The 26,241-nt window shown below is 39.7% G+C and overlaps 1 protein-coding gene across 1 annotated transcript in view; it reads right to left on the minus strand.

Annotated features, from left to right (window-relative positions):
- The window catches only part of SLC30A5 (solute carrier family 30 member 5), a 38,274-nt gene extending 12,266 nt beyond the window's left edge, over positions 1–26,008 (minus strand). The window contains exons 1-8 of the mRNA XM_055332088.1: positions 25,722–26,008; positions 16,080–16,202; positions 12,664–12,730; positions 11,166–11,251; positions 5,995–6,082; positions 2,708–2,795; positions 1,195–1,271; positions 738–908 (exon numbers count right to left, since the gene is read on the minus strand). Coding sequence (XP_055188063.1) covers positions 738–908; positions 1,195–1,271; positions 2,708–2,795; positions 5,995–6,082; positions 11,166–11,251; positions 12,664–12,730; positions 16,080–16,202; positions 25,722–25,813 — 792 coding nt within the window. The 5' untranslated portion in view covers positions 25,814–26,008. The remainder of the gene's footprint in view (positions 1–737; positions 909–1,194; positions 1,272–2,707; positions 2,796–5,994; positions 6,083–11,165; positions 11,252–12,663; positions 12,731–16,079; positions 16,203–25,721) is intronic.
- Positions 26,009–26,241: the final 233 nt, after the last annotated feature.

The raw sequence follows: 26,241 nt of genomic DNA on the forward strand, positions 1-26,241 counted from the left end.
TACTATGATTTAATAATTATATAAATACCAGATGACCCACAATCCTTGTCTGTAACACATGGTATATATTAAATGGTTTTCTTAGGGGCGCCTGGGAGGCTCACTTGGTTAACGTCTGACTCTTAATTTTGGCTCAGGCCATGACCTTAAGGTGTGAGATGGGAGCCTTGCATCAGGCTCAGCATGGAGTACGCTTGTCCCTTTCCCTCTGCTCTTCACCCTGCTTGCTCATTCTCTCTAAAATAAATAAAATCTAAGTAAAAAAAAAAAAAAATCTAAATAAATCAATAGTTTCTTTCCTTTTTTTTTTTTTTTTTTAAGATTTTATTTATTTATTCCTGACAGAGAGAGAGAGACAGGCAGAGACACAGGCAGGCAGAGGGAGAAGCAGGCTCCATGCAGGGAAGCCCAATGTGGGACTCGATCCCGGGTCTCCAGGATCACACCCCAGGCCGAAGGTGGCGCTAAACCACTGGGCCACTGGGGCTGCCCATAAATCAAGAGTTTCCTGAACAGATTTCTTTGGGCCACAGGAATGGAAATATAAATGTAATAGTACTTGATTTGTGTTTTCTAAATAATAAAATTTACTTCCCAAATTTTTCAACAATTACAAAAAAATGCCAAGATAATTTAAGATACTTGCAAGTTTAAAGTGAAGTATAATACAATGTAGTTAACTAAAATTTTTAAGTAACAGCAATTCATTTTACTTATTACCGATAAATTCCTCTTACCTCAGTTGTCACAGAAAGAACAATGACCCATGGACACAAGAGAAGCACAGAAATAAGATGGGATAAAGCCTGAAGACGTTTAGCTCCACCAACATCTATAGAGAGTTTTCTGGAAGCTGTATGAAAACCAACTTTACAACACAAAGCCAGTACTAGCAACAACACTCCACCCTATGAGTAAAATGAGAGAAGTTTCATTAGAAACACACAGTCCAATATGCGATCCTTAAATACATAATATTTGGAGAAAATGGAGCTATTATGTTTCTTCCATATCCCAAATTACTAAACTACTTAAGTATCACGCAGTTCTGTAAACTTATTTTATTTTATTTTTATTAACTTATTTTATTTTTTTAATATATAGTTTTTTATTGGAGTTCGATTTGCGAACTTAGAACTTTTAAAGTTATAGTTGCTACTCTTGATCATTCTAGGAACAAAGAAAAGAACATACCTTGTGATCCGCCACACCTAGGAAGGCAATGGCTGTGTAAAGCATGTGAGTTAGAGCACTGTCATGATGTCCTTCAGCTAAGTGAGTTGCAGTAAAGGAAAAAAAATCCCAAATATTAACTCTTTGAATCCTTAAGTTCTCCTAAAATTTTAGCTACATTATTATAGGCTAGTTTGGGGGCCCCAAACCTGTTTACTTGAGGTTGCCCTTAAATTTATTATTGTCCTTAAAAACAAAACAATTAAAAATTTAATTCTGGGACATGATTTATAAATTAGAATGGCCTGTATTTCTTTTGTTGTCTCCAAAACAATTATAATAGTGCTTTAAGATACAGTTGTTAAATTTTAGTAGTTAACCTACAAAAGTGTATGTGTACAGATGTAAGCAGGACAAAGGGACCAGAGGAAGGAAACTTCTTGGACCACTACTGTCATGGAAATAAGGCTTTTTCAGAACATCTCAAATCAGTCCTGAATCTAAGTCCTGCCCACATAAGCCTCAGCAAAGAAGGCAGCTTATCATAAGCAACCTGGAGATGCAAAGTCCCACCATTCTCTTTAATTGTAACAAAGTAAACTGTTATTAATTAACTGACGCGCTTTCAGATAGTGTCAGTAACAGGAGGAATTAGAACTGGTGTTCCAAGGTCAGCTAAATGGAGTGGGAAGAGGTGTGTGGACAGAAAAGAACAGGCATGTCTGTCTATGTGCTGCTGAACCGAGCACAAGGCATGTATGTCTGTAGAGGAAAATAAGTATATATATTTAACAGGAAAGTTGGGGGACAGCCGGGGTGGCTCAGTGGTTTAGCGCCGCCCTCAGCCCAGGGCGTGATCCTGGAGACCTGGGATCAAGTCCCACGTCAGGCTCCCTGTAGGGAGCCTGCTTCTCCCTCTGTCTGTGTCTCTCTCTGTGGGTCTCTCATGAATAAATAAAATCTTAAAACAAAACAAAACAGGAAAGTTGGGGTTATAGAAGAGTGGAAGCTGAACTGGAAATAAGTTTATTTCATTTTAATTTTTTAAAAAGATTTTTCATTTATTTATTCATGAGGGGAAATAACAGTTTAGCGCAAGAGAGTGATTACCAGGTTAGGAATTTCAGTTTTTTCTTTCAGGCAAGAAGATGTCAAAGATTTTTTTTTTAATTAAATCTTAAGAAAGTTTAGTTTATATTTAATAATTGCAACTGACATCTAACTTGAGTATTTAAATTGTTAAATTTGTCACAAGGGATCAAACAGAGTGATTCTGTTGACTGGCAAATCAAATATTTTTTTAAGCCCCTGGCCATTCTAAAACATTCTTTCATTGTCCCTGTAGAAGATACTGATGGAAATGTTATAAAATATTTAATTTAGAATAATTTATTCATTATTTGAATACCTTCATTAATGCATGAAGTTTCATTCATGACTGATCAGTCTAATTCAATCCTTCTCCTTGTCCCATTCTGCCAGTCTTCTATTTTTCTGCAAGACTGAATTACTCCAATCTACTGTAAAAGGATACGGTGTTCAGCCATTTTAGCCATGAGATCGTCATTGTCGAAAAGCAATAAGCAGATCACAGCAATAATGAAAAAAGCAGCCCCTCTTGTCTGAAAAGGAAGAAAATATTACCAAAGTTGGCTATTTTAAGAGCTGATTTTTTTTTAAGACCATGACTATACAAATGCTATACAAAAGAAAAAACTTTTTCAAATAAAGAAAAAATAACATGTAACATTAAAGCCCTTCTACTACACAATATAAAATTGCAGTATTAACAGTAAGATAAAAAAGCAAAGAACTCCAACAGATTCTGGAGGATATTTTAAGGGCATTTAAGGCACATAATAATAGCAACCTGAACTATCTCCTTGCTAAAAGGACCAGGCAGGGCAGCCCCGGTGGCTCAGCAGTTTAGCACCGCCTTCAGCCCAGGGTGGGATCTGGAGACCCAGGACCGAGTCCCACGTTGGGCTCCCTGCATGGAGCCTGCTTCTCCCCCTGCCTATGTCTCTGCCCCCGTCTTTCTATGTCTCTCATGAATGAATAAATAAAATCTTTAAAAAAATAAAAGGACCAGGCATGTTACCTTGCACAAACTCTTTTTTTTTAAATGTTTGCAGATTTTTTTAAATATATTTTTTATTGGAGTTCGATTTGCCAACATATAACACCCAGTGCTCATCCCGTCAAGTGCCCCGCTCAGTGCCCGTCACCCAGTCACCTCCACCCCCCGCCCACCTCTCCTTCCACTACCCCTTGTTTCCCAGAGTTAGGAGTCTCTCATGTTGTCTCCCTCACTGATACACTGATATTTTCCCACTCATTTTCTCTCCTTTCCCCTTTATTCCCTTTCACTATTTTTTATATTCCCCAAATGAATGAGACCATATAATGTTTGTCCTTCTCCAATTGACTTACTTCACTCAGCATAATACCCTCCAGTTCTATCCATGTTGAAGCAAAGGTGGGTATTTGTCGTTTCTAATGGCTGAGGAATATTCCATTATATATATAATGTTTGCAGAATTACTCCTCCTCAATGTTACTGTGCTTTTGGTTGAAAAGTCAAGTAGCTAAGAGTAATTAGTAGGAACTTATTTTATTCTACAACATGCAAGTGACAGAGAAGACAGTTAATTTCTAACAATATCAATATTTTAGTTACCATTCTTCTAAGGGAAAAAAACGAAGAGGGCACCTTAGGAAGATTAGCAGAGTCATTTCTCATATCCAGTACAGGTATACAGAATTTAAAAGCTGATGAATTTTTTAAGTTTATGTTCCTATTCCCAGGGAAAGGAATGATTTATTAGAGATACTACTAAGAGGATATATATGATTTATATTCTCATTTCTGAGTATTAGTGCAGCAAATATTTTTTTGCAAAATTTGTTTTATTTATTTTTATTAAAATTTTAAAAGATTTATTTGAAGGAAGGGGGAAAGGGAGAGAATTTCAAGCAGATTCCACACTGAAGAAAAAGAGCCCAATATGGGGCTTGATTCATGACCCTGAGATCACAACCTAAGCTGAAACCAAGAGTCCAACATTTAACCAAAGTTTTTTTTTTTTTTTTTAATGTTTTAAAGTCATTTGTATTTCTTTTGTGAGTTGCCTTTCTCTGCCCTTGGCTCATTTTTACTGAGAATCTTAAGGATTTTGCTTAACTGACCTTACTAATTTATATTTTATTTTTTTTATTTTTTAAGAGAGAAAGAGAGAGAGAGAGGGGGGCAGAGACAGGCAGAAGGAGAAGCAGGGTCCCTGCAAGGAGTCCAATGCAGGACTCGATTCTGGATCCCAGGATCATGCTCTGAGCAGAAGGCAGATGCTCAACCACTGAGCCACCCAGGGCGTCCCACTAATCTATATTTTTAAAGAAATGTAAAACTTTGACTTGTAATTTTTTGTTGTCTGTTGTCTGCACAGTGATTTCTGTTACGTAGAAGTTTATGATCATTATAAAGTCAAATATGCTGAGTTTTCCCATTGTGATTTTTTCCCACTGCTTTTATGCTCAGGAAGTTCTTTGCTTACAGTTAATTATGCATTTTTACTTTATATCATATATATTCACATTTTATGTGATACATGTTTATATCTCTGTATTATTTTATATATTACAGTATACCACTTTTATGTTAATACTTTATGTATATATTTGTATTTTATATTACACATTACAGACTTACATTATTCAATATATTTTACATAGTTATACTATATTAAGACTATATTATATTCAATATTTTTATTCACAAAGCTCTTCAAACCACTTGACATTTATTTTGGAGTACTCTACGAATGAAAGAAAAGAAACAGTGGCTTATGCTTTAATATTAAATATCCCATTTGAAGTCTATGGGCTGGGTAGTCTTTTTGCTCTACTTGGCATGTTATTTTGTTCACTTAATTTTATTCATCTGCCTCCATTACTTAGCCTGAAATAGCCCCTTTCAGAACAGGGACTACTACACCTTGTCTTTATTTCTTCTTTTCCCTGTAACTGGGACAATGAATCATGCACAGGAAACATTTAATTTGGTAAAACAGAAATACTGTAGGTATAAGAATTTGGAATTGCAGATTTGCAACTCATTTACCAAAAAAGGATAATACTTAAGTTACTTAAGACAAGTAAGGCCTACTTGTTGGCAAAATGTTGGATGAATGTTCATCAGACTTTATAACAAGTTTTTAGGTATCTTCCAAAAAGGGTTAAAAAGGAGGTAGGTGAGAGGCCTGGGTGCAGCATGATGGAGATCTTTGTGGTGATCAGTCAGTTCCGTGTCTCAGTAAGGTCTATGGATTTTTTTTTTTAAGATTTTATTTATTTATTCATAGACACAGAGAGAGAGAAAGAGAGAGAGAGAGAGAGGCAGAGACACAGGCAGAAGGAGAAGCAGGCTCCATGCAGGGAGCCCGATGTGGGACTCGATCCCGGGTCTCCAGGATCACACCCCAGGCTGCAAGTGGTGCTAAACCGCTGCGCCACTGGGGCTGCCCCAGGTCTATGGATTATACCAATGTCAATTTCTTGGTTTTGATAGTGTACTTCATCTGGGTAAGAAATGACCACTACCAATGAGTGAAGGGCACTCTTTGTGCTATTTTTGCAACCTCCTAGGAATATATGACAAATCCAGAATAAAAAGTAAAAAAAAAATTTGTTAAGAACAAGTTAAAATTAGCAGAAAAAGCCCTTACATTATTTTAAGTGGTAAAAGAGATTATTTAATTGCTTTGGATAACATTTTACATGTATACTTTCAATTTCCAAGTAAGTAATAACAGAAAATTGTACCTTTGCTGGTCCTCCTCCAGAACTAGTAAACACAACTGTGAGTAGTGAGATGACAACAATATCACTGTGTTCAAATAGCAGCAAAGTCCTATAAAAATACATTATTGTTCATAAAATATATCTGATCTTTATTAAGAAGCATGAATTCAAATGCAATAAGAGAAAGTAAATATTTCTCACTGATTTCATAAAACACTGAGAAAAATAGATAGGGACAACTGTTTTGGAATTATATACCTTTTGTCTTTATCTCAGAAAGGCTGAAACTAGGGGCACTTGGCTGGCTCAGTTGATAGAGCACCCCATTCTTGATCTCAGTCCTGAGGTCTAGACCCATGTTTGGCATGGAGTCTACATAATTCAAAAAAAAAAAAAAAAAAAAAAAGGGAGGAAAAAATGATACTACTCATAGGATTATACCACACCAATTTCTTGTATATGTGTACCAGAAAATACTTCCAAAGCCTGTTCACATCAGCTCTGTTTGCAGAATCACCAACCTAAATGTCACTGGTAACAATAAATGACAGAGTATATCCATTCAATGGATTATTGCACAGCAATAAAAATGAGTGAAATTCTATGATTATATTAAGAAATCCTGAATTATACACTTAAATGTGTTATAGACTGCATGTTTGCGTTCTCCCTAAATTCATGTTAAACCAATTTAAATGACTATGACCTAAATCATAGTCTCCAGTATGATAGTGTTTGGAAGTGGGGCCTTTGAGGTGCATAGGTTGTGAGGATTGAATCCTCCCTCATGAATGAGATTAGACTCCTCATAGTAAAGATCAGAGTATTCCTTTGCCGGGTCTGCCACATGAGGTTATAGAAAAATACAGTTGTCTATGAACCAACCAGGAAGCAGTCCCTCACCCAATAGTCTATATCTGCCTCATCTTGATCTCCAGTCTCCAAACTGAGAAATAAATTTGTGTTATTTTTTAAAAAATATTTTATTTATTTATTCATTAGAGATACACAGAGAGATAGAGGCAGAGACACAAGCAGAGGAAGAAGCAGGCTCCATGCAGTGAGCCTGATGTGGGACTCGATCCTAGGTCTCGAGGATCAGGCCCTAGGCTGATGGCGGTGCTAAACCTCTGAGCCACCCGGGCTGCCCAAATCTGTGTTGTTTAAAAGCCACCTAGTCAGACCACCTCTCTCTGGTCTCTCATTAATAAATAAATAAAATCTTAAAAAAAAAAAAAAAGTCACCTAGTCTACGGGGTGCCTTAGTCAGTTAAGTGGCTAACTCAATTTCAGCTCAGGTCATGATCTCAGGGCCATGGGATCGAGTCCAGCACTGAGCTGTACACTCAGTGGGGAGTCTGCTTCTTTCTTTCTCTCTCTCCCTCTGTCCCTTTTGCTGTTCATGCACTCTTTCTTTCTAAAATAAATAAATTAAAAAAAAAAAAAAGCCAACCAGTCTATAGGGTATTTTTTGTTATAGCAGCTCAATTGGACTAAAGGAACGAATCTTATGGTATATGAATCATATTTCATAATTTTTTTAAAGATTTATTTATTTATTCAGAGAAAGAGAGAGAGAAAGGCAGAGACACAGGCAGAGGGAGAAGCAGGCTCCATGCAGGAAGCCCGATGCGGGACTCGATCCTGGGTCCCCAGGATCACACCCCAGGCCGCAGGAGGCGCCAAACTGCTGCACCACCAGGGCTGCCCGTGAATCATATTTCAAAAAACTGTCATCTGGGGCAGACCAGGTGGCTCAGCAGTTTAGCGCCGCCTTCGGCCCAAGGCCTGATCCTGGAGACCCAGGATCGAGTTCCGCATTGGGCTCCCTACATGGAGCCTGCTTCTCTCTCTGCCTGTGTCTCTGCCTCTCTCTGTCTCTCGTGAATAAATAAATAAAATCTTAAAAAACAAAAAAAAAACACAAAAAACTGCCATCAGAATGAATGAAATATATACATATATAACATGCATCAAAAGGGCGAGTTTCGGGGATCCCTGGGTGGCGCAGTGGTTTAGCGCCTGCCTTTGGCCCAGGGCGCGATCCTGGAGACCTGGGATCGAATCCCACCTCGGGCTCCCGGTGCATGGAGCCTGCTTCTCCCTCTGCCTGTGTCTCTGCCTCTCTCTCTCTCTCTCTCTGTGTGACTATCATAATAAAAAAAAAAATTAAAAAAAAAAAGGGCGAGTTTCAAACATAACACTAAATGGAAAAAGTATGCTGTAGAACATACACGCAACATAATTCTATTAACACAAAGTAAGAAACTTGCAAAGTTAGACATTAAAAAAAAAGACATACATACATACATATGTGGAAAATAAAGAAAACCAAGAAAACAAAAAACCAAATTTAAGATGCTGACTGCACTTAAGAGTAGGGGGGAGATGGGGATACAAGCAGGAGGGGCACACAGGGCTTCAAAGGTATTGGTATGGTTTTGTTTGGGGGGCTGGGTGTTGGATACATGAATATTCACTTTATTACTATTTATTTATCTGGAAGAGAGACAGAGAGAGAGAGAGAGAGAGACAGAGAGAGAGAGAGAGAGAGAGAGAGAGAGAGAGAGGAAGCATAAGTTGGGGGAGAGGCAGAGGGAAACTCAAGCCGACTCTGCGGACTGCAGAACCCAGTGCAGGGCGTGGCTTGATCCATCACCCATGAGATCATGACCTGAGCCGACACCAAGAGTTGGATGCTTAACTAACTAGGCCACCCAGGTGCCCTCACTTTGTTATTATTTAAACCTTTTTATTCGTATTTACTTTCTTATATGTATGAAATATTTACAAAAACTGAAAAACATGATCACTAGCCAAAACAGGGCTTACAGGATCTAAATAGTAAGATTTTTAGCCGCTCTTTAAAAAAATTTTCATTTTTCCTCTTAATAATCTGTAGTACAGAACACAGAAGTGGTAACTTTAATTCTATTAATTATGAGACACAATTTGTGAAAATAAATATATCAGCAGAGTAAAAGCAACCTAAAATAAGATGGCTATGGAATACTGAGTCTTTCTGATCAAGAAACTGCATGGAGTTAGGCATCCGACTCTTGATTTTAGCTCCGGAGATGGAGCCCTGCATGGGGCTCTGCTCTGGGCATGGAGCCTGCTTAAGATTCTCTTCCTCTGCCCCTCCCTCTCCCTCTCTAAAAAAAAACCCCACAAAACACTGTAATTGTAATTTCTTTTTTCTTTAAAAAATTTTTTTTAAAGATTTTTATTTATTTGACAGAGAAATAGAGCCAGAGAGCACAAGCAGGGGGAATGGCAGAGGGAAAGGGAGAACCAGCCTCCTTATGACCTGAGCCCAAAGCAGATGCCTGACTGAGCCATCCAGGCACCCTTCTTTTCCTTTTTTAGATAAAGAGGGAGGGTGTGCAACTTGGGGTGGCGGGTAGAGGAACAGGGAGAGAGAGAAAAATCCCAAGCAGGCTCCATATCCACTGTAGAGCCCAAATGGGGGGACCTCACAACCCTGATATTATGATCTGAGCTGAAATCAAGAGTTAGACACTTACGTAACGGAGCAATCTAGGCACCCCTGTATGGCGGCTTCTTTTTTGGTTTATTAAATTAAATTAAATTAAATTAAATTAAATTAAAATAATTTGAGAGAGTGCACATGAAAGCATATGAGCAGGGGAAAGAGCACAGGGAGAGAGGACAAGCAGATTCCAATGCTAAGCATGCAGCACAACATGGGACTTAATTCCAGGACACTGAGATCATGACTGGAGCTGCAATCAAGAGTCAGGAGCTGGTGGTAGTGAGGGGTTGTAACTTAGGAAATAGAGGACTAAATAAGGAGTCAAGTGAGAATTTAATAATTTTCTGCCTTTCTTCCCGATCCTAACATGTAGGGACAGTGGTTTGATAACATACAGAACAAAACATAATTTCATTGTAAATAAATTTAAAATTTTAGAGACGGTAATACTACCACTCAATCATATTCAAACATAAACTGAAAAAGATCTCCCGAGCTGAGAAAATTCAGCCAGCTTTCCTATCATTCCAGGATAGTGCTGTTGTCAAAGACAATGACATGACACTTGGAATTACGCATACTCTGCATCTGACAAAATACAGAGTAAACAAGCCAAAGAGGCTCAAACCCAGAGGCTATTCTATTGGTTATAAGATGGGAAAGAATTTTCACAAAGCATTTCCCACTTATTATTTACTCTGCTTATCCCACCAGTCTGAGTTAGTTCCTTCAAAATATCCTTCTTTTCACCGCTTATCTCTCATTATCATATTCCCTGCTCTCGCCCATTCAATGGCCAGGTACTTTTTCTTACACTTTTAATCAGTCAGTAAAACTCTTTAAACATAGAGAAGCATTAAAAGAATGTTAATGCACAGTTGCACGTTATAATTCCTATTAAATTAAATGGCCCTTAAGGATTTTCCCTCCTGAACTGATCTGTTTACATAAAAAGATTACTCTACATAGATCTAGGGGAATATGAGAGTTAACTCATCTTTAACCTGATGATTGACATACCATTCCCAAAATATTTGTTTATAACCATAACTTGTAAGCATCTTCTGTGGGTATTAGAGCCGTGCAAAAAAGAAAAAAAAAAGTGTTTTTAAAGATTTTGCTCTCCTACTGGTTGATTTTATTTACCATCAGACCTTTCAGTTTCTAAAAACAGCTGCTAAAAAGGATCACCAATAGGGGATCCCTGGGTGGCTCAGCGGTTTAGCGCCTGCCTTTGGCCCAGGGCGCGATCCTGGAGTCCCAGGATCAAGTCCCATGTCGGGCTCCCGGCATGGAGCCTGCTTCTCCCTCCTCCTGTGTCTCTGCCTCTCTCTCTTTCTCTATGTCTATCATAAATAAATAAATAAATCTTAAAAAAAAAAAATAAAAAGGATCACCAATGGATAATAAAAAACCACCTATGCTAAAATTTCCTGAACCTGTTTAGACTCTTAACTAGTAAAATAGCAGGACAGATCATGAACAATACATTTAGGGTTCACCAAAAGCTAGTCCACAAATTACACAGGTTCTCTCTCTCTTCTTTTCTATACATATAAAAATGTATGTTGAGTTGTATCCAATACTATAGAAGAGAAGCATTTGCATATAACATAAATATTTGACACAGAATAGAAAATCAATATTCAAAATTAAGAAATAGAAGTAAACATTCAAAATATGCACTTTTATTTACCTTAGTGGTCCACAAAGAGTGAGGCCAAAAAACCACAAGAGTGAAATGATACACCCAGCAACTGCATGTTTAAATATTTTGATCCACTATAAATGGAAACAAAAAGTTAAAATTTTTAATCATATATGTTTTGCTAATATCTCAACATCTTAAATAAAGTACACAGGGAAATAAAATAATGGTAGCACTTAAATATTTTAAAGACTAAATAATTACATAGTTTAAAAACATAATCACATATTTTGAAATTAAATAGAAAATGTTAAGATCCCTTGACTAAATCTAGATTTGCAAGACAGTATTCTGCTTTTCATTTTCTATATTCTTGTCTGTTGTTAGATCTTGAAATCTTTTTTGATGGAATACACATTTCTGGGGTTTTTTTTCTTTTTCTTTTTCTTAAGATTTTATCTATTTATTCATAGAGACAGAGAGAGGCAGAGGGAGAAGCAGGCTCCATGCAGGGAGCCTGATGTGGGACTCGATCCCAGATCTCCAGGATCACACCCCAGGCTGCAGGCTGCGCCAAACTGCTGTGCCACCGGGGCTGCCCTCTGGGGTTTTTTTCATTAGTTTCTCACTAGTTTGTTAGGAACACATGATGTTTTAGTCTTTAAATTCTTTCCCATCGGATATTCTGAGTTTCAATTACTTGAAAAGAGAGAAAAAAGGTATGATGGGGTTTAAAATATTAACCCTATTTTTAAAACATGCCTGGTCTCTAAAACAGAGGTTCATAAATTTGTCATTCTAGCGAAAAATCAAGGCACAGGTTTCTAAGTTGTGGCATAAAGCAAACTAGTAGTACGATACGACTACTATCTAAAACATGATAATATGAGGTGACTATACAGAAGCAGGACATTTCTGGTAGGCAGCCTGTACCTCAGGTGCCTAAAGAAAATAATGATGATGATGAGGGCCACAGCTAATATATATTGTATACTCACTATATGCCAGGCATCATTTCAAGAACTTTCAATGTACTAATTCATTTTTCCCTCACAGCTCCATTACAAAGGTATTATTAACTCCATTTTATAGGTGAGAAAATTGAAGGAGGGAAAAATTAAGGAACTCATTCAAAGAAAGAGTTCGTAAGGAGGACAAATAGAACGTGAAATCTGTCTGACTCTGGAGGCCTCATTCTTAATTTCTATGCTTTATCTGCCTCCTAATGGCATTTGTCCTACGCTCCTGGGCATGTCTCCAAGTCTCATTTATAAATCTTTCAGAATTGGGTCTTATATTAAAAAAAAATTATTGTATACCTTAACATTTTCTACCTTTTCCTCCATTTTTAAACATTGTTATATTAATACTTTATTCTTTAAGCCTCGATACTGAAAGGCAAGTCAAGAGCAAGGTAACTATGGAAATATTCTTAAATGTGTACTTAAATCATTTGTTAAGTAATCCTGATCAAGGAAAGGGCAGTGTTTCCTGGCCCAATGACTAGCAAGCTGCTAGGAAAAAGAGGACTGTACAAAAAACTCACCTGGTGTTTGGTAATACTTTTCCCAGAAGAAAATGGCTTTTGAAACAAAACCATAAAAAATGCAGTCCTGCGAAAAATAAAACATTAATATATTAATATTTATCTCATATACAAAGTGTGATGTTATGTAAAGATACTCACTTTTTTTATTTTTTTATTTTTTTTAATAAGTTAATTTTTATTGGTGTTCAATTTACCAACATACACAATAACACCCAGTGCTCATCCCGTCAAGTGTCCCCCTCAGTGCCCGTCACCCATTCACCCCCACCCCCTGCCCTCCTCCCCTTCCATCACCCCTAGTTCGTTTCCCAGAGTTAGGAGTCTTTATGTTCTGTCTCCCTTTCTGATATTTCCCACACATTTCTTCTCCCTTCCCTTATATTCCCTTTCACTATTATTCATATTCCCCAAATGAATGAGAACATACACTGTTTGTCCTTCTCCGATTGACTTACTTCACTCAGCATAATACCCTACAGTTCCATCCACGTTGAAGCAAATGGTGGGTATTTGTCGTTTCTAATGGCTGAGTAATATTCCATTATATACATAAACCACATCTTCTTTATCCATTCATCTTTTGATGGACACCGAGGCTCCTTCCACAGTTTGGCTATTGTGGACATGGCTGCTAGAAACATCGGGGTGCAGGTGTCCCGGCGTTTCATTGCATCTGAATCTTTGGGGTAAATCCCTAACAGTGTAATTGCTAGGTCATAGGGCAGGTCTATTTTTAACTCTTTGAGGAACCTCCACACAGTTTTCCAGAGTGGCTGCACCCGTTCACATTCCCACCAACAGTGTAAGAGGGTTCCCTTTTCTCCGCATCCTCTCCAACATTTGTTGTTTCCTGCCTTGTTAATTTTCCCCATTCTCACTGGTGTGAGGTGGTATCTCATTGTGGTTTTGATTTGTATTTCCCTGATGGCAAGTGATGCAGAGCATTTTCTCATGTGCATGTTGGCCATGTCTATGTCTTCCTCTGTGAGATTTCTCTTCATGTCTTTTGCCCATTTCATGATTGGATTGTTTGTTTCTTTGGTGTTGAGTTTAATAAGTTCTTTATAGATTTTGGAAACTAGCCCTTTATCTGATATGTTATTTGCAAATATCTTCTCCCATTCTGTAGGTTGTCTTTTAGTTTTGTTGACTGAATCCTTTGCTGTGCAAAAGCTTCTTATCTTGATGAAGTCCCAATAGTTCATTTTTGCTTTTGTTTCTTTTGCTTTCGTGGATGTATCTTGCAAGAAGTTACTGTGGCCAAGTTCAAAAAGGGTGTTGCCTGTGTTCTCCTCTAGGATTTTGATGGAATCTTGTCTCACATTTAGATCTTTCATCCATTTTGAGTTTATCTTTGTGTATGGTGCAAGAGAGTGGTCTAGTTTCATTCTTCTGCATGTGGATGTCCAATTTTCCCAGCACCATTTATTGAAGAGACTGTCTTTCTTCCAGTGGATCGTCTTTCCTCCTTTATCGAATATTAGTTGACCATAAAGTTTAGGGTCCACTTCTGGGTTCTCTGTTCTGTTCCATTGATTTATGTGCCTGTTTTTGTGCCAGTACCACACTGTCTTGATGACCACAGCTTTGTAGTACAACCTGGAATCTGGCATTGTGATGCCCCCAGATATGGTTTTCTTTTTTAAAATTCCCCTGGCTATTCGGGGTCTTTTCTGATTCCACACAAATCTTAAAATAATTTGTTCTAACTCTCTGAAGAAAGTCCATGGCATTTTGATAGGGATTGCATTAAACGTGTAAATTGCCCTGGGTAACATTGACATTTTCACAATATTAATTCTGCCAATCCATGAGCATGGAATATTTTTCCATCTCTTTGTGTCTTCCTCAATTTCTTTCAGAAGTGTTCTATAGTTTTTAGGGTATAGATCCTTTTCCTCTTTGGTTAGGTTTATTCCTAGGTATCTTATGCTTTTGGGTGCAATTGTAAATGAGATTTACTCCTTAATTTCTCTTTCTTCAGTCTCATTGTTAGTGTATAGAAATGCCATTGATTTCTGGGCATTGATTTTGTATCCTGCCACGCTACCAAATTGCTGTATGAGTTCTAGCAATCTTGGGGTGGAGGCTTTTGGGTTTTCTATGTAGAGAAGATACTCACTTTAAACAAACATATTACAACTTGAAAGGTAGGTTACCCTCTAAAAAAACTGTACTGGAGAACAATAGTTATTCTAATAAGGCTTCCACTACAATATCTGGGGAACTCTTATTTTGTAATTGCCTTCAGAACCAGTTCACAATGGGATCCCTGGGTGGCGCAGCGGTTTAGCGCCTGCCTTTGGCCCAGGGCGCGATCCTGGAGGCCCAGGATCGAATCCCATGTCGGGCTCCCGGTGCATGGAGCCTGCTTCTCCCTCTGCCTATGTCTCTGCCTCTCTCTCTTTCTCTCTCTCTGTGTGACTATCATAAATAAATAAAAATTAAAAAAAAAAAAAAAAAAGAACCAGTTCACAAGCCATGGAAGAAAGGGGTCTGTTTTTTCATATTTTGAAATACCCCCCCAAAAAATTCCTATCTTCTACAAAACTTAATAACAAAGATTGAAATAACATAAATGAAGAATATCCCTCCTTTCACATTCCCAAAATGTTTATATAAAAATGTACATACAATTGCTTACTTAAAATTTCCTAGTCAAGAATCTCCTTCCATAATTACTAAAATTAACTCCCGGGAGTCTTTAACAGATTTTTATTAACAGAGTGGTCACTATCAATCTCAACATCCAAAGAAATTTCATTCAGACAGTTTCTTACTATGTGCAGAATGTAAAATTTATTTTATATGAGGACCCTGTATTGTGAAGGGAGCATAAGTGAATAAAGCCCAGGACAGTTTAACTTAGAAAATAAGGAACATCTGTGCCAAGACAACTCTCAGGTGCCTGCTGGAAGGCTGAACTATACCAGTGGTATGGTCTGGGAATCTCTAGATCTTGGAGACTCTTTTAGGGAGACCATGGGGTCAGAGCTATTTTTATCAAAATACTAAGAAATTATCTGCCCTTTTCACTCTTGGGATGTACCATGGAGCTCTTCAGAGGCTAACTAATATAAGGTCCAGCACAGATTGAATGGTGAAGCAGATATGAGAATTCAGCAATCTTCTATCAAGCTGAACATTAAAAGAAATGTGCAAAAATCTCTTTAACACAAACTACAGTACAAGTCTAGTTTTGGAAAGCTATTATACAGCAATCTTTTACAGAAAAAGTAATTCTCTTCGTACCTCTAACCTCAGGTGTTTTATTTTTTAAAAAAATTTATCATATGTTTGTTAGGATGAATAAATAGCACAAAATATTTTATCTAAAATTTCCTAAAGATAATCAGTTAAAACAGGAGTTCCAAATAAATAAAACATTAAGAAAAACACAGACACACACTCACCCAAGTTTTAATATAAAAATGAACTGAACAATGTGAACTGCTTTCAGGATATCATATGATTCAAAAAGTCCCACAGCCTTCAAAAATTTAGTGAAACATAGTAACACAATATATTTTGTTAATCTGAAAAATAAAAGCAGAAACAAGTTTCAGTATCATTAAAATCACAAGAAACTCCGTAATATATTTTTTCTTATACAATACGAATTATAAAACCCAGATATTCATATAAAAAATGAAACAAAAAAACCCAACTCACCATCTATGCAGCTACTTTTTTTTTTTTTTTTTAAGAGATTTTATTTATTCATGAGTGACAGAGAGAGAGACAGAGGCAGGGACAGAGGCAGAGGGAGAAGCAGGCTCCATGCAGGGAGTCTGATGTGGGACTCAATCCCGGAACTCCAGGATCACACCCTGGGTTGAAGGCGGCGCTAAACCGCTGAGCCACCCAGGCTGCCCTCCAGATTCTTTTTACTTTTTAATAAATAGAACGTAGATAGATAGATAGACAGATAGACAGACATAATCTGTTAAAAAAACAAAAAAGAGGCCAAACTAAAAATAAATTATGTTCTTGATTAATTGAATTGCCCAAATTATTTTGCAATCTGCTTTTTAAACTCAACAGTTACCTCAAGCAAAGAGAATACAAACACCAGAGTCTTACCTGCAATGAAACTAGAAGACCACAATATAAAACGGAACAGAGGAATAGAAAAAGCCTTGGGTTTACCCCTCCTCTGCTTTGCTATGTGACTGAGATGAGAATCTAAATTGAAAAGTCAAGCAACCTGCCCTACAGGGTCCTGTAAAGGCTCAGGAATCTGAAGCACCTCAGAAAGGGCTGGAAAGTTGAAAAGAGGAGCAGCATCAAGCAGTTCTCCAGGTAGTCAGATCCCCACATTACCACCCAGCACAACCAGGCAACTACTCAAACATGACAGAACACGAGGCTTAGTCTCTGGAGAGGTCTAGAGTAAGGCAAAGAGTAGAGAGGTGAGCTAGAATAAAATCATGGAAATTAAAAGGAAATTTCCTTAACTCCACCCCATCTCTCTTTTCTCTTTTACTTCCAATATCCTAACAGCCAGGTTGCAATCTCTTAGCAGAACACTTATAGGGATCCACTACAGACAAGTCCCACAATGGTATTCTAGTTAGCTTTTTAGGCCTCACTCAAATATGAATGGCAAACATCGATGATCCTTTAAGATAACCTTGAGAGACCAAACAAAAACAATAAATCTAAAAGATAAAGGGATCGTAGGTAACAGCAGAAAACAACTATAAATAATATTCTGGGACATAAGAGAATACTGAATGCATGAAAAAGCTGGGCTGCCATAAAAAGAAAGAAAAAAGGAGCTGTGAAAAAGAAACAAATTAGGGAAGAAATTCCTAGTTTTTTAGCTTAATAGTCTTCTTTGATCATATACCCTCCAGCAGTAAAAAAAAAATTTTGCACATGAAATCCATTATTTATCTGTATAAGTGTGTACTACTGTACTGATGTTATATATATTATAAAACATATACAAATTAGAAAATTTAAAAAAATGAGATAAAAAGTTAAGGAATTCTTAGTATTATTTCTTTCACCCTAGCAGGATAGCTCATGCAAGGCACTCAGGAGATGACTTTTTAAGTTTACATCAAACAGGTGTTACTAGATTAAAAATGAGATGTAGAGAAAAAAAATTAAAACAACAACAAAAAGGACGTGTGAGGGATGTCCAAGGCAGCACACTGACAGGCATAAGTCTCTATCAATGGGAGAAAAAAATACAAAAAGCAAACCCAGAAGTTTAAAAGAAACTCAAGTCATTCAAACAGAGTTAAAACAATCTAACATACAATGGAGATATCAGTGTACAAAAGTATAAAAACTGATGTTTGTGTGATGGTGCTGAATTAACAAGAGCTAAACTATTATTCAATAAACAGTAATCTGATTAAGAAGGCATGAAAAAATATATTTTAGGAAGATTTTGATACAATTATTAAAATAAGTTTCAGTCTTTGAAAGAATGAATCTCAGCATATTCACCATCCAACATGGCTCATTTTCTGTTTTAGTCCAGATATCATACTAAACTGAAAAAAAAAAAAAAGATTTGGAGCAAAGTGCTTTTTCTTATCATGAACACCACCTAGGGGCCATTTATTTACTTAAAGATTTTATTTATTTATTCATGAGAGACACAGGCAGAGGGAGAAGCAGGCTCCATGCAGGGAGCCTGATGTGGGACTCGATCCAGGGCTCCAGGATCATGCCCTGGGCCGAAGGCAGGTGCTAAACTGCTGAGCCATGCAGGGATATAGGGGGCCTTTTATAGCGCAATCTAGGAATTATTTTTCCCCTGGGGATTTTACTATGTGATAATTAATTACCCAAAAGCTAATAAAATGTTATGAACAATTTAAGTCACATCCCAAAGCAGTTCCTATTTAACCCAGTTGTTGAATAGAATAAACTTCATTAATACTTGTTTAAAAGATCAAACATATTTCCTGAGATGGCAAAAATGTTCTATGGCTTAGGGTGCCTGGGTGGCTCAGGAGTTAAATATCTGACTCTTGATTTTGGCTGAGGTCACAACCTTAGGTTAATGGGATCAAGCCCTGTGTAGGGCTCTATAGTCAGGGAGGAGTTGGCTCAAGATTCTCTGCCCCTTCCACCTGTGTGTGATCTCTCTCTAAAAATAGATTTATAAATCTTAAAAAAAAGATTTTTATTTATTCATGAGAGATAGAGATAGAGAGAGAGAGAGAGAGAGAGAGGGGCAGAGACCCAGGCAGGCTCCATGCAGGGAGCCCAATGCGGGACTCAATCCCAGAACCCCAGGATCACACCCTAAGCCAAAGGCAGACGCCCAACCGCTAAGTCATCTAGGCGTCCCAATACATACATCTTTAAGTTATATGAAAAATGCAAACTTGTACCTTTTAAATCTATGCATTTTATTGTAGGTAATTTTTTTAAATTTTTAAAACATTTTATTTACTTATTTGAGAAAGAGCAAGTGAGAAAGAGAAAGAATGAACAAGCTGGGGGGACGGAGCAAGGGAAAGGGAGAAGCATATTTTCCTTTGAGTAGGGAAAGTAGATTTTCCTTTCCCCCATCCCAGGATCCCAGAATCATGACCTGAGCTGAAGGCAGAGGTTTAATTGACTGATCTACTCAGGCGCCCCATACCACAGGTATATTTTATCTCAATGAAAAAAGGCGTACTGGAAAAATAATAAAGTTGTGGCTATAATAACTACAAGAAATCAAGTGTATTTTGTTTTTGAACTCTCTGAAGACTGGCTAAAAACACAGGACAATAAGGGAAATCTACCAAATTTCTAGGAATTGTTTAGGTATGAAAGTAAATGTACACGTGCTAGAAAAAACTGAACACTAACATTTAAGAACTGAGGAAAACCTTAGAGATTCTCTGGCCCAATTCCTCTCATGTTATAGATTGGGAAATTAAAGCCCACAAAATTAGCTAGGGTCTAGCCCATGTCTCTTAAGCATGCACTTTTTAAATTTTTAATTTTAAGTAGGTTCCATGCCTAAGATAAGGCTTGAACTCACCACCTGGAGATCAAGAGTCACATGTACTACCAACTAAGCCAGCCAGGTGCCCAAGTATGCTTTTTTTTCCCCCTGAGAGAGCGAGAGAGAGCAAGTGCAAGCCAGGGTGGGGGTAGAGAGAGGGAGAGGAAAGCAAGAATCTTAAGCAGGCTTCTTGTTGAGCAGTCCAATGTGGGGCTCAATCCCAGGACCCTGAGAGCATGACCTGAGCGGAAGGCAGATGCTTAACCGACTGAGCCACCCAGACACCCCTAACTAAGTATGCTCTTTTTAGTATGTCACACAGAAAATCAAAGTTCATCCAAAGGCTTTGAGGGTTCCTATACTCTAAATTGTTCTCAATTATATATTCACAGTGGCCCACACAAACAGTAAAATCTTTAAACATGAAAGACAAAATGCATATTAAAACCTAAGATTAATTTCTTTCTAGGCCCATTTAAACTAGAGAAAAAAGTCATACAAGACTTTAGTACATCTAGTATACTAATGATATTATGTTAATTACATATTCTGGTCAGTAACAGCAATTCAAAACTAGCCAATGAAAGTAACAGTTGAGCTAGAAATCCACTGTTTATTAGTTCCTAACAAAGGGACCAGCATTATATGTGCTCAGTAAATCTTTATCAAATGAAAGAATGCTAACTCTACAACTATACTTGTATGATAGAGCAGTACCTCATACAGTAACATATATAGTGCAATAATGTACTACATTAAGTGGCAGTCAAGCTTCTGGCAATTTGAACTATCAGCAACCCAGCCGTGGACTCAGAATGAAAGAACAGAATGAAATCAAGTAGACAGAGATACTCCAAACCTCAAGTGTTTTACCCCTTAACCTCTTGATTAGGTGTAATAATAAGGCAGCAGGATAGAAGCAATGGTAACAAAGAACAAAAATGTCAATACAGGAAGGGAAAAACAAAGACCAGGAAAAACCAAAGTACATTAGAAAAATCACAGTAGTCTGGGAATTCTCAATGTCAGCAAAGAGCCTTATACATTCTCCATGGGGCTAGTTAGCCATTCTCCAAATATTCTTTGCACACTTAGTATGTGCAAGATGCCATACATGGCCAATGAGGCCTAAAGGAAGATAGACAGGGTGGCTTCAAGTATAGCCTTCCCTCATCCTGATTAAAGGGCAAGATGCAGCTGGAAATACTTCTGTCTTCTTTCTGCCTTCAAGGAGGATTCTTTATCTAAAAAATGTTATTGAAATCTTAACATTATCTAAAAGTATTATCCATCTTCTAACAAGCCTGAATATGAAAGCCAATATACCTTGGATGGCAGAGAGCAAAGATAAGGAGTATGGGTCCTAGATAGTATCACTGAGGTACTGAGTAAATACCTGCAACCTCTGATTTCTTTTATGTGAGAATATAACTTTATTTGTTTAAAGTTCTCTTAGGTTACTCACAACTAAACGTATTTCTAGGTGCTATCTGCGACACTTAATGTGTAATGGAGACTGCGAGGAGTCTGAGGCCTAGGGAAGACAGGCAAGCATACAGGTATCTATGTAATCCAAATAAGTAATGGAGTTTTAGTTAATTAATTTTAAAGATTTTATTTTTTTTTGAGAGCGAGCGAGCGGGTGTGCATGAGAAAGGGGGAGAGGGAGAAGCAGCCCCTCCCACTGAGCAAGGAGCCTGATGTGGGACTGGATCCCAGGACCCTGAGATCATAACCTGAGCTAAAGGCAGCTGCTTAACCAACTGTGCCATCCGGGCACCCCTGGTAATGGAGTTTTAAAAAGACAGTAGAAGCAACTAACTCTTAAGTTGGTAAGCAAAGGTCCGTCTTTGGAGTTTGAGATGGGTAAGTGTGTATTAAAGACTAAGTAGGAATCTGGGGCAATTGAGTGGCTCAGTCGGTTAAGCATCTGGCTCTTGATCTTAGCTCAGGACCTGATCTCAAATTATGAGTTCAAGTCATGCTTTGGGCCCATGCTGGGTGTGGAGGCTACATAAAAAGAAGAGTAAGCAGAATTACAAAGCAAGAAAAGGAAAGCGTATTTCAAAGCAGAGAGGAGCATATTTGAAAATACTAGTACTAGGAACAAGCCTTTGAATAAATGACTGTGTTTCAGCTCAGTTAGCCAGATGACAGAATGCTCAGGAGTCATCAAGAGAAAGGTAAATTATATATATTTAACATACTTGTTTTAACAAGATGGGGCAATATGTGAAATTATTGCTAAGTAATTTCTGTTTAAAGTTCTTTTTTTTTCTGTTTAAAGTTTTATTTATTTAAAGATTTTATTTATTTATTCACGAGAGAGACAGAGGGAGAGGTAGAGACACAGAGGGAGAAGCAGGCTCCATGCAGGGAGCCTGATGTGGGACTCGATGCCGGGACCCTGGGGTCACGCCCTGAGCTGAAGGCAGGCACTAAACCGCTTAGCCACCAGGGATCCCCTGTTTAAAGTTTTAATAAAACTTCAAAAATTTGGCAAGTCATAAAGAATATTAAATAAAACACTTTTTTTTTTTTAAAAAAAAGATCTATTTATTAACTTTAGAGAGAAAGAGCATGAGTGGGAGGGGCAGAGAGAGAGACTCTCAGACACCACACTGAGCCTGGGGCCAGACATGGGGTGCAATCTCACGATCATGAGATCACAACCTGAGCCGAAACCAAGAGTTGGACACTCAACCAACTGCACCACTGAGGAGCCCAAGTAAAATACTTCTTTTTATTTTTAAAAATACTTCTTGATAACATTATGATTATAATCTTCCCAACACTTTATTCCTTTTTAAATTTTGTTTTAAAGATTTTTTATTTATTCATAGAGACAGAGAGAGAGGCGAGACACAGGCAGAGGGAGAAGCAGGCTCCATCCAGGGAGCCCGACGTGGGACTTGATCGGGGTCTCCAGGATCACGCCCTGGGCTACAGGCGGCGCTAAACCGCTGCGCCACCGGGGCTGCCCTTTTTTAATTTTTAAAATACAGAGATTATAAAAGTAATTTCTGAGCTGCTGTTTGTTATTAAAGTTTTAGATAAAAAAATCATTCCTATTTTCCTCCTCATAGGTGGCCAAGTAGTCACTGTTTTAAATCTTTTCCTTTGCATCTTCATGTATAGACAGACACATGCTTATTTCACATATTCACATATTTACAACTGTACACATATTTTGACACTGTTATGTGAGTTTTCCTGTAATATATGCTAAAGATTTTTGCTACCAATATTAAATCAGGAAAATTATTCTAACATTTAGTTAAAACCCTCGAGCCACTCACTCTGGGCAGCTCAGGGGGATACACTCCACCTACTCAAATGATAAATCATTATTCCTCATTAATGAGTTCCATCAAATGTTATCACTGGTCTTTTATGTAAAGGATTACAAAAATCTCTGGTTCTCTAAACCTGGAATTACTGAAACTTGGGTTTGGGTTTAAATGTGCTTCAGAGGCTTTTGCCCACTGCAGCAGTTCATGGTTCTCCAGTAAACAAAAAACACACCGAGTGTGCGAAATGCGTGAGGTTTAGGACAGCTGACTCCCAGGTATTAGTTGGGAAAGTAAAATTTTTCCTACATCCCAGTTTCATGATCTGTGAAACCGCAGCACTGGTGTAAGGATAAAGTGAGGTGCTCTATTCAGAGCACAGTGAACACAGGTGTTCAACAAATGTTGACTGTCCCCCTTTCCCGCAAAGAGGCCTTACAGAAGCCAAATAGAAACATTTAATACAATTCTTTTTTGGAGCAGCCCCGGTGGCTCAGTGGCGGTTTAGCGCCGCCTTCAGCCTGGGGTTTGATCCTGGAGACCCAGGATCGAGGCCGGCGTCTGGCTCCTTGCATGGAGCCTGCTTCTCCCTCTGCCTGTGTCTCTGCCTCTCTCTCCCTGTGTCTCTCATGAAGAATGAAAAATCTCTTCTAAAATAAATTTTGACTGTTTCCATAAAAAAGAAAAAAAAAAGCAATTCTTTTTTTGTGAATTCTGCCATCAGAACATCCACAATTAAATGATTTTTGAACTAGTTTTTGTTGCGGATTATAACTAGTATTTGATTATCAGTCTACAATAAAGGAAAATTCTTTTTTTTTTTTTTTAAATTTTATGTTATGATAGTCACAGAGAGAGAGAGAGAGGCAGAGACACAGGCAGAGGGAGAAGCAGGCTCCATGCACCGGGAGCCCGATGTGGGATTCGATCCCGGGTCTCCAGGATCGCGCCCTGGGCCAAAGGCAGGCGCCAAACCGCTGCGCCACCCAGGGATCCCAATAAAGGAAAATTCTTAAAATTTCAACCACCCCTGAGTTGAATTTGATTTTGCAATGAACTACAACAGAAGGGCAGTTCTGCCACACAAATAATACAACAGGAGAGCAAAATACTGCCACACCTACTTATGACAGTCATCTCTCGAATAAACAACAACTTTAAACTCTTTGCTGAAAAATCATCTCCAGTCGACAGAGAAGTGGCAAGAAGTATAACCTTTACCTGGATTCCCTCACCGTTAATTGTCCCATTTGCCGTATTATCCCTCCCTCTAAATACAGGCTTTTGGCCCTCAACTATTTAAGAATAAGTTACTTACATCCATCACACTTCTAGGGCAGCCTGGGTGGCTCAGCGGTTTAGCGCCGCCTTCAGCCAGGGCTCACCCTGGAGACCCCGGATAGAGTCCCACGTCGGGCTCCCTGCATGGAGCCTGCTTCTCCCTCTGCCTGTGTCTCTGCCTCTTCCCCTCTCTCGGTCTCTCTCATGAATAAATAAATAAAATCTTTAAGAAAAAAATCACACTTCTATATACCAGGATTTTCTAGGAATGTGGACATTTTCCTATAAAATTGGGAAAGTTGCCAACTTCAGAAAATTTAACATGGTTATGAGACTTTATCGCCCGTAGTCCAGCTTGGTTAACAGACCTATTATTACTGTCCTTTACTGCGATTTTTCCCCCTCTACCACCAAAATCTAGACCGGAGCCGCCGATGGCACTTACTCGCCCTGGCTCAGTAAACAGTATCTGACGCGCTGTTATTTGTAAGCGACTAGAAAAATCAAACCACGAAAATGCAGTAGATTTAAGTTCTGTTCCAGCATTTTACGCGTTCTCTCCTGTTTAACTGGAAAAGTTGTATTAGCAGTGCTGTTTCTTCCTTTCCAAAGAAATTTTCAGGACCCTCTTTACATCTCAAAAACAAGTGTTCAAGAACGGGGAAAAAAAAAAAAAACCCAAAAACCAAACAAAACCAAAACCCCCGAAGTTCATTAAACACGAAGACTGTGAATACCAATCGCAACACCCCCCGCCGGGCCCTACAGCCTGTGCATCTCTGACCCCACCTGAGAACTGCAGACAGATCAAGGACGCGCTCGCCAGCTGTTAGTGCATTTACCGCTCGGAGGTGACCGGGGAGACGGGGAGGGGGCGGGTAAGGAGGAATTTTCTTTTTCTTCTATGACTTTTTGTAGCGTTTGAGTTTTTTTTTTTTTTAAAACAATGTGCACGCATTTCTCATTTAGTAATAGAATCGAGTAAGCCAGGGCAACCCAGGTGGCTCAGCGGTTTAGTGCCGCCTGCAGTGCAGCCCAGGGCCTGATCCTGCAGACCCGGGATCGAGTCCCGCGTCGGGCTCCCTGCACGGGGCCTGCTTCCCTCTGCCTGTGTCTCTGCCTCTCTCTTGAATAAATAAAATCTTAAAAAAAAGAACCAAATAAGCCAGATCAAACACCCCGCCCCGGCACGTACGGGGCCAACCCGAAAACCGAGGTCGGTCCGTCCGCACTTTGGTCTCTGCGCCTGCGGACGGTGCCGCCGCCCGTGCCTCGCGCGGGGAGATGTCGGGAAGGTCAGTCGGTGCATTGGCACCCGCGGCGGCGGCGGCTCGGGCCGGGAGAGCCAGGGGCTCGGGCACCGCCCCCTACAGCGGGCGACGCGACAGCCGCTGACACACAGGGAGGCACAGGGAGCCGAGCCCACGGCGCGGCGGGCGGGTCGCCGGTGCCCCGCGTCCAGGTCCGAGCCGCAGGGCGCAGGCGCGGGCCCGAGGCGCCCGGCCACGCCGCGCACTTACCGAGCGCTGGGCACGTCCACGGGCCCGAGGCCCCCGCCGCCGCCGCCGCCGCTGGGGCCGGCGAGCACGTCCCCGCCGTATTTCTCCTCCATCTCAGGAGCCGCCGCCGCTGCCCCCGCCGCGGGGTCTCCTCATGTCTCGCCGCCGCCGCGGATCAGCAGGCGCAGGCGCGTCACTCCCCCATGGCGGCGGCCCCGTCGGGTCCCCGCAGGCCCGGCCGCCGCCGCCGCCGCCGCCTCCCAAGCACACGCGCGTCGCGACTAGGCCGCGGGCACTTCCGGCGGCGCCGGCTTCCCCGGAGGCGCACCGCAGCGGACGTCGCCCGGCCACGTCATCCGGCCCAGCAGCCCCCGCTCCCAGGGGAGAGCCCGGGCTGCGCCTGCGCACCACGCGGCGTCGCGCGCCCGGCCCTCCCTTAGCCCCGCCTCTCGCGGACTCGGGCCACGCCCCCGCTCCCGTCGGCCCCGCCTGCCGCCGCCCGCCCGCCCGGCCTCACCTGTCCCTGCAGCGCCTGCAGCGC

The sequence above is a fragment of the Nyctereutes procyonoides genome, unplaced genomic scaffold, assembly GCF_905146905.1.
Source record: "Nyctereutes procyonoides isolate TBG_1078 unplaced genomic scaffold, NYPRO_anot_genome, whole genome shotgun sequence".
NCBI classification, from domain to species: Eukaryota; Metazoa; Chordata; class Mammalia; order Carnivora; family Canidae; genus Nyctereutes; species Nyctereutes procyonoides.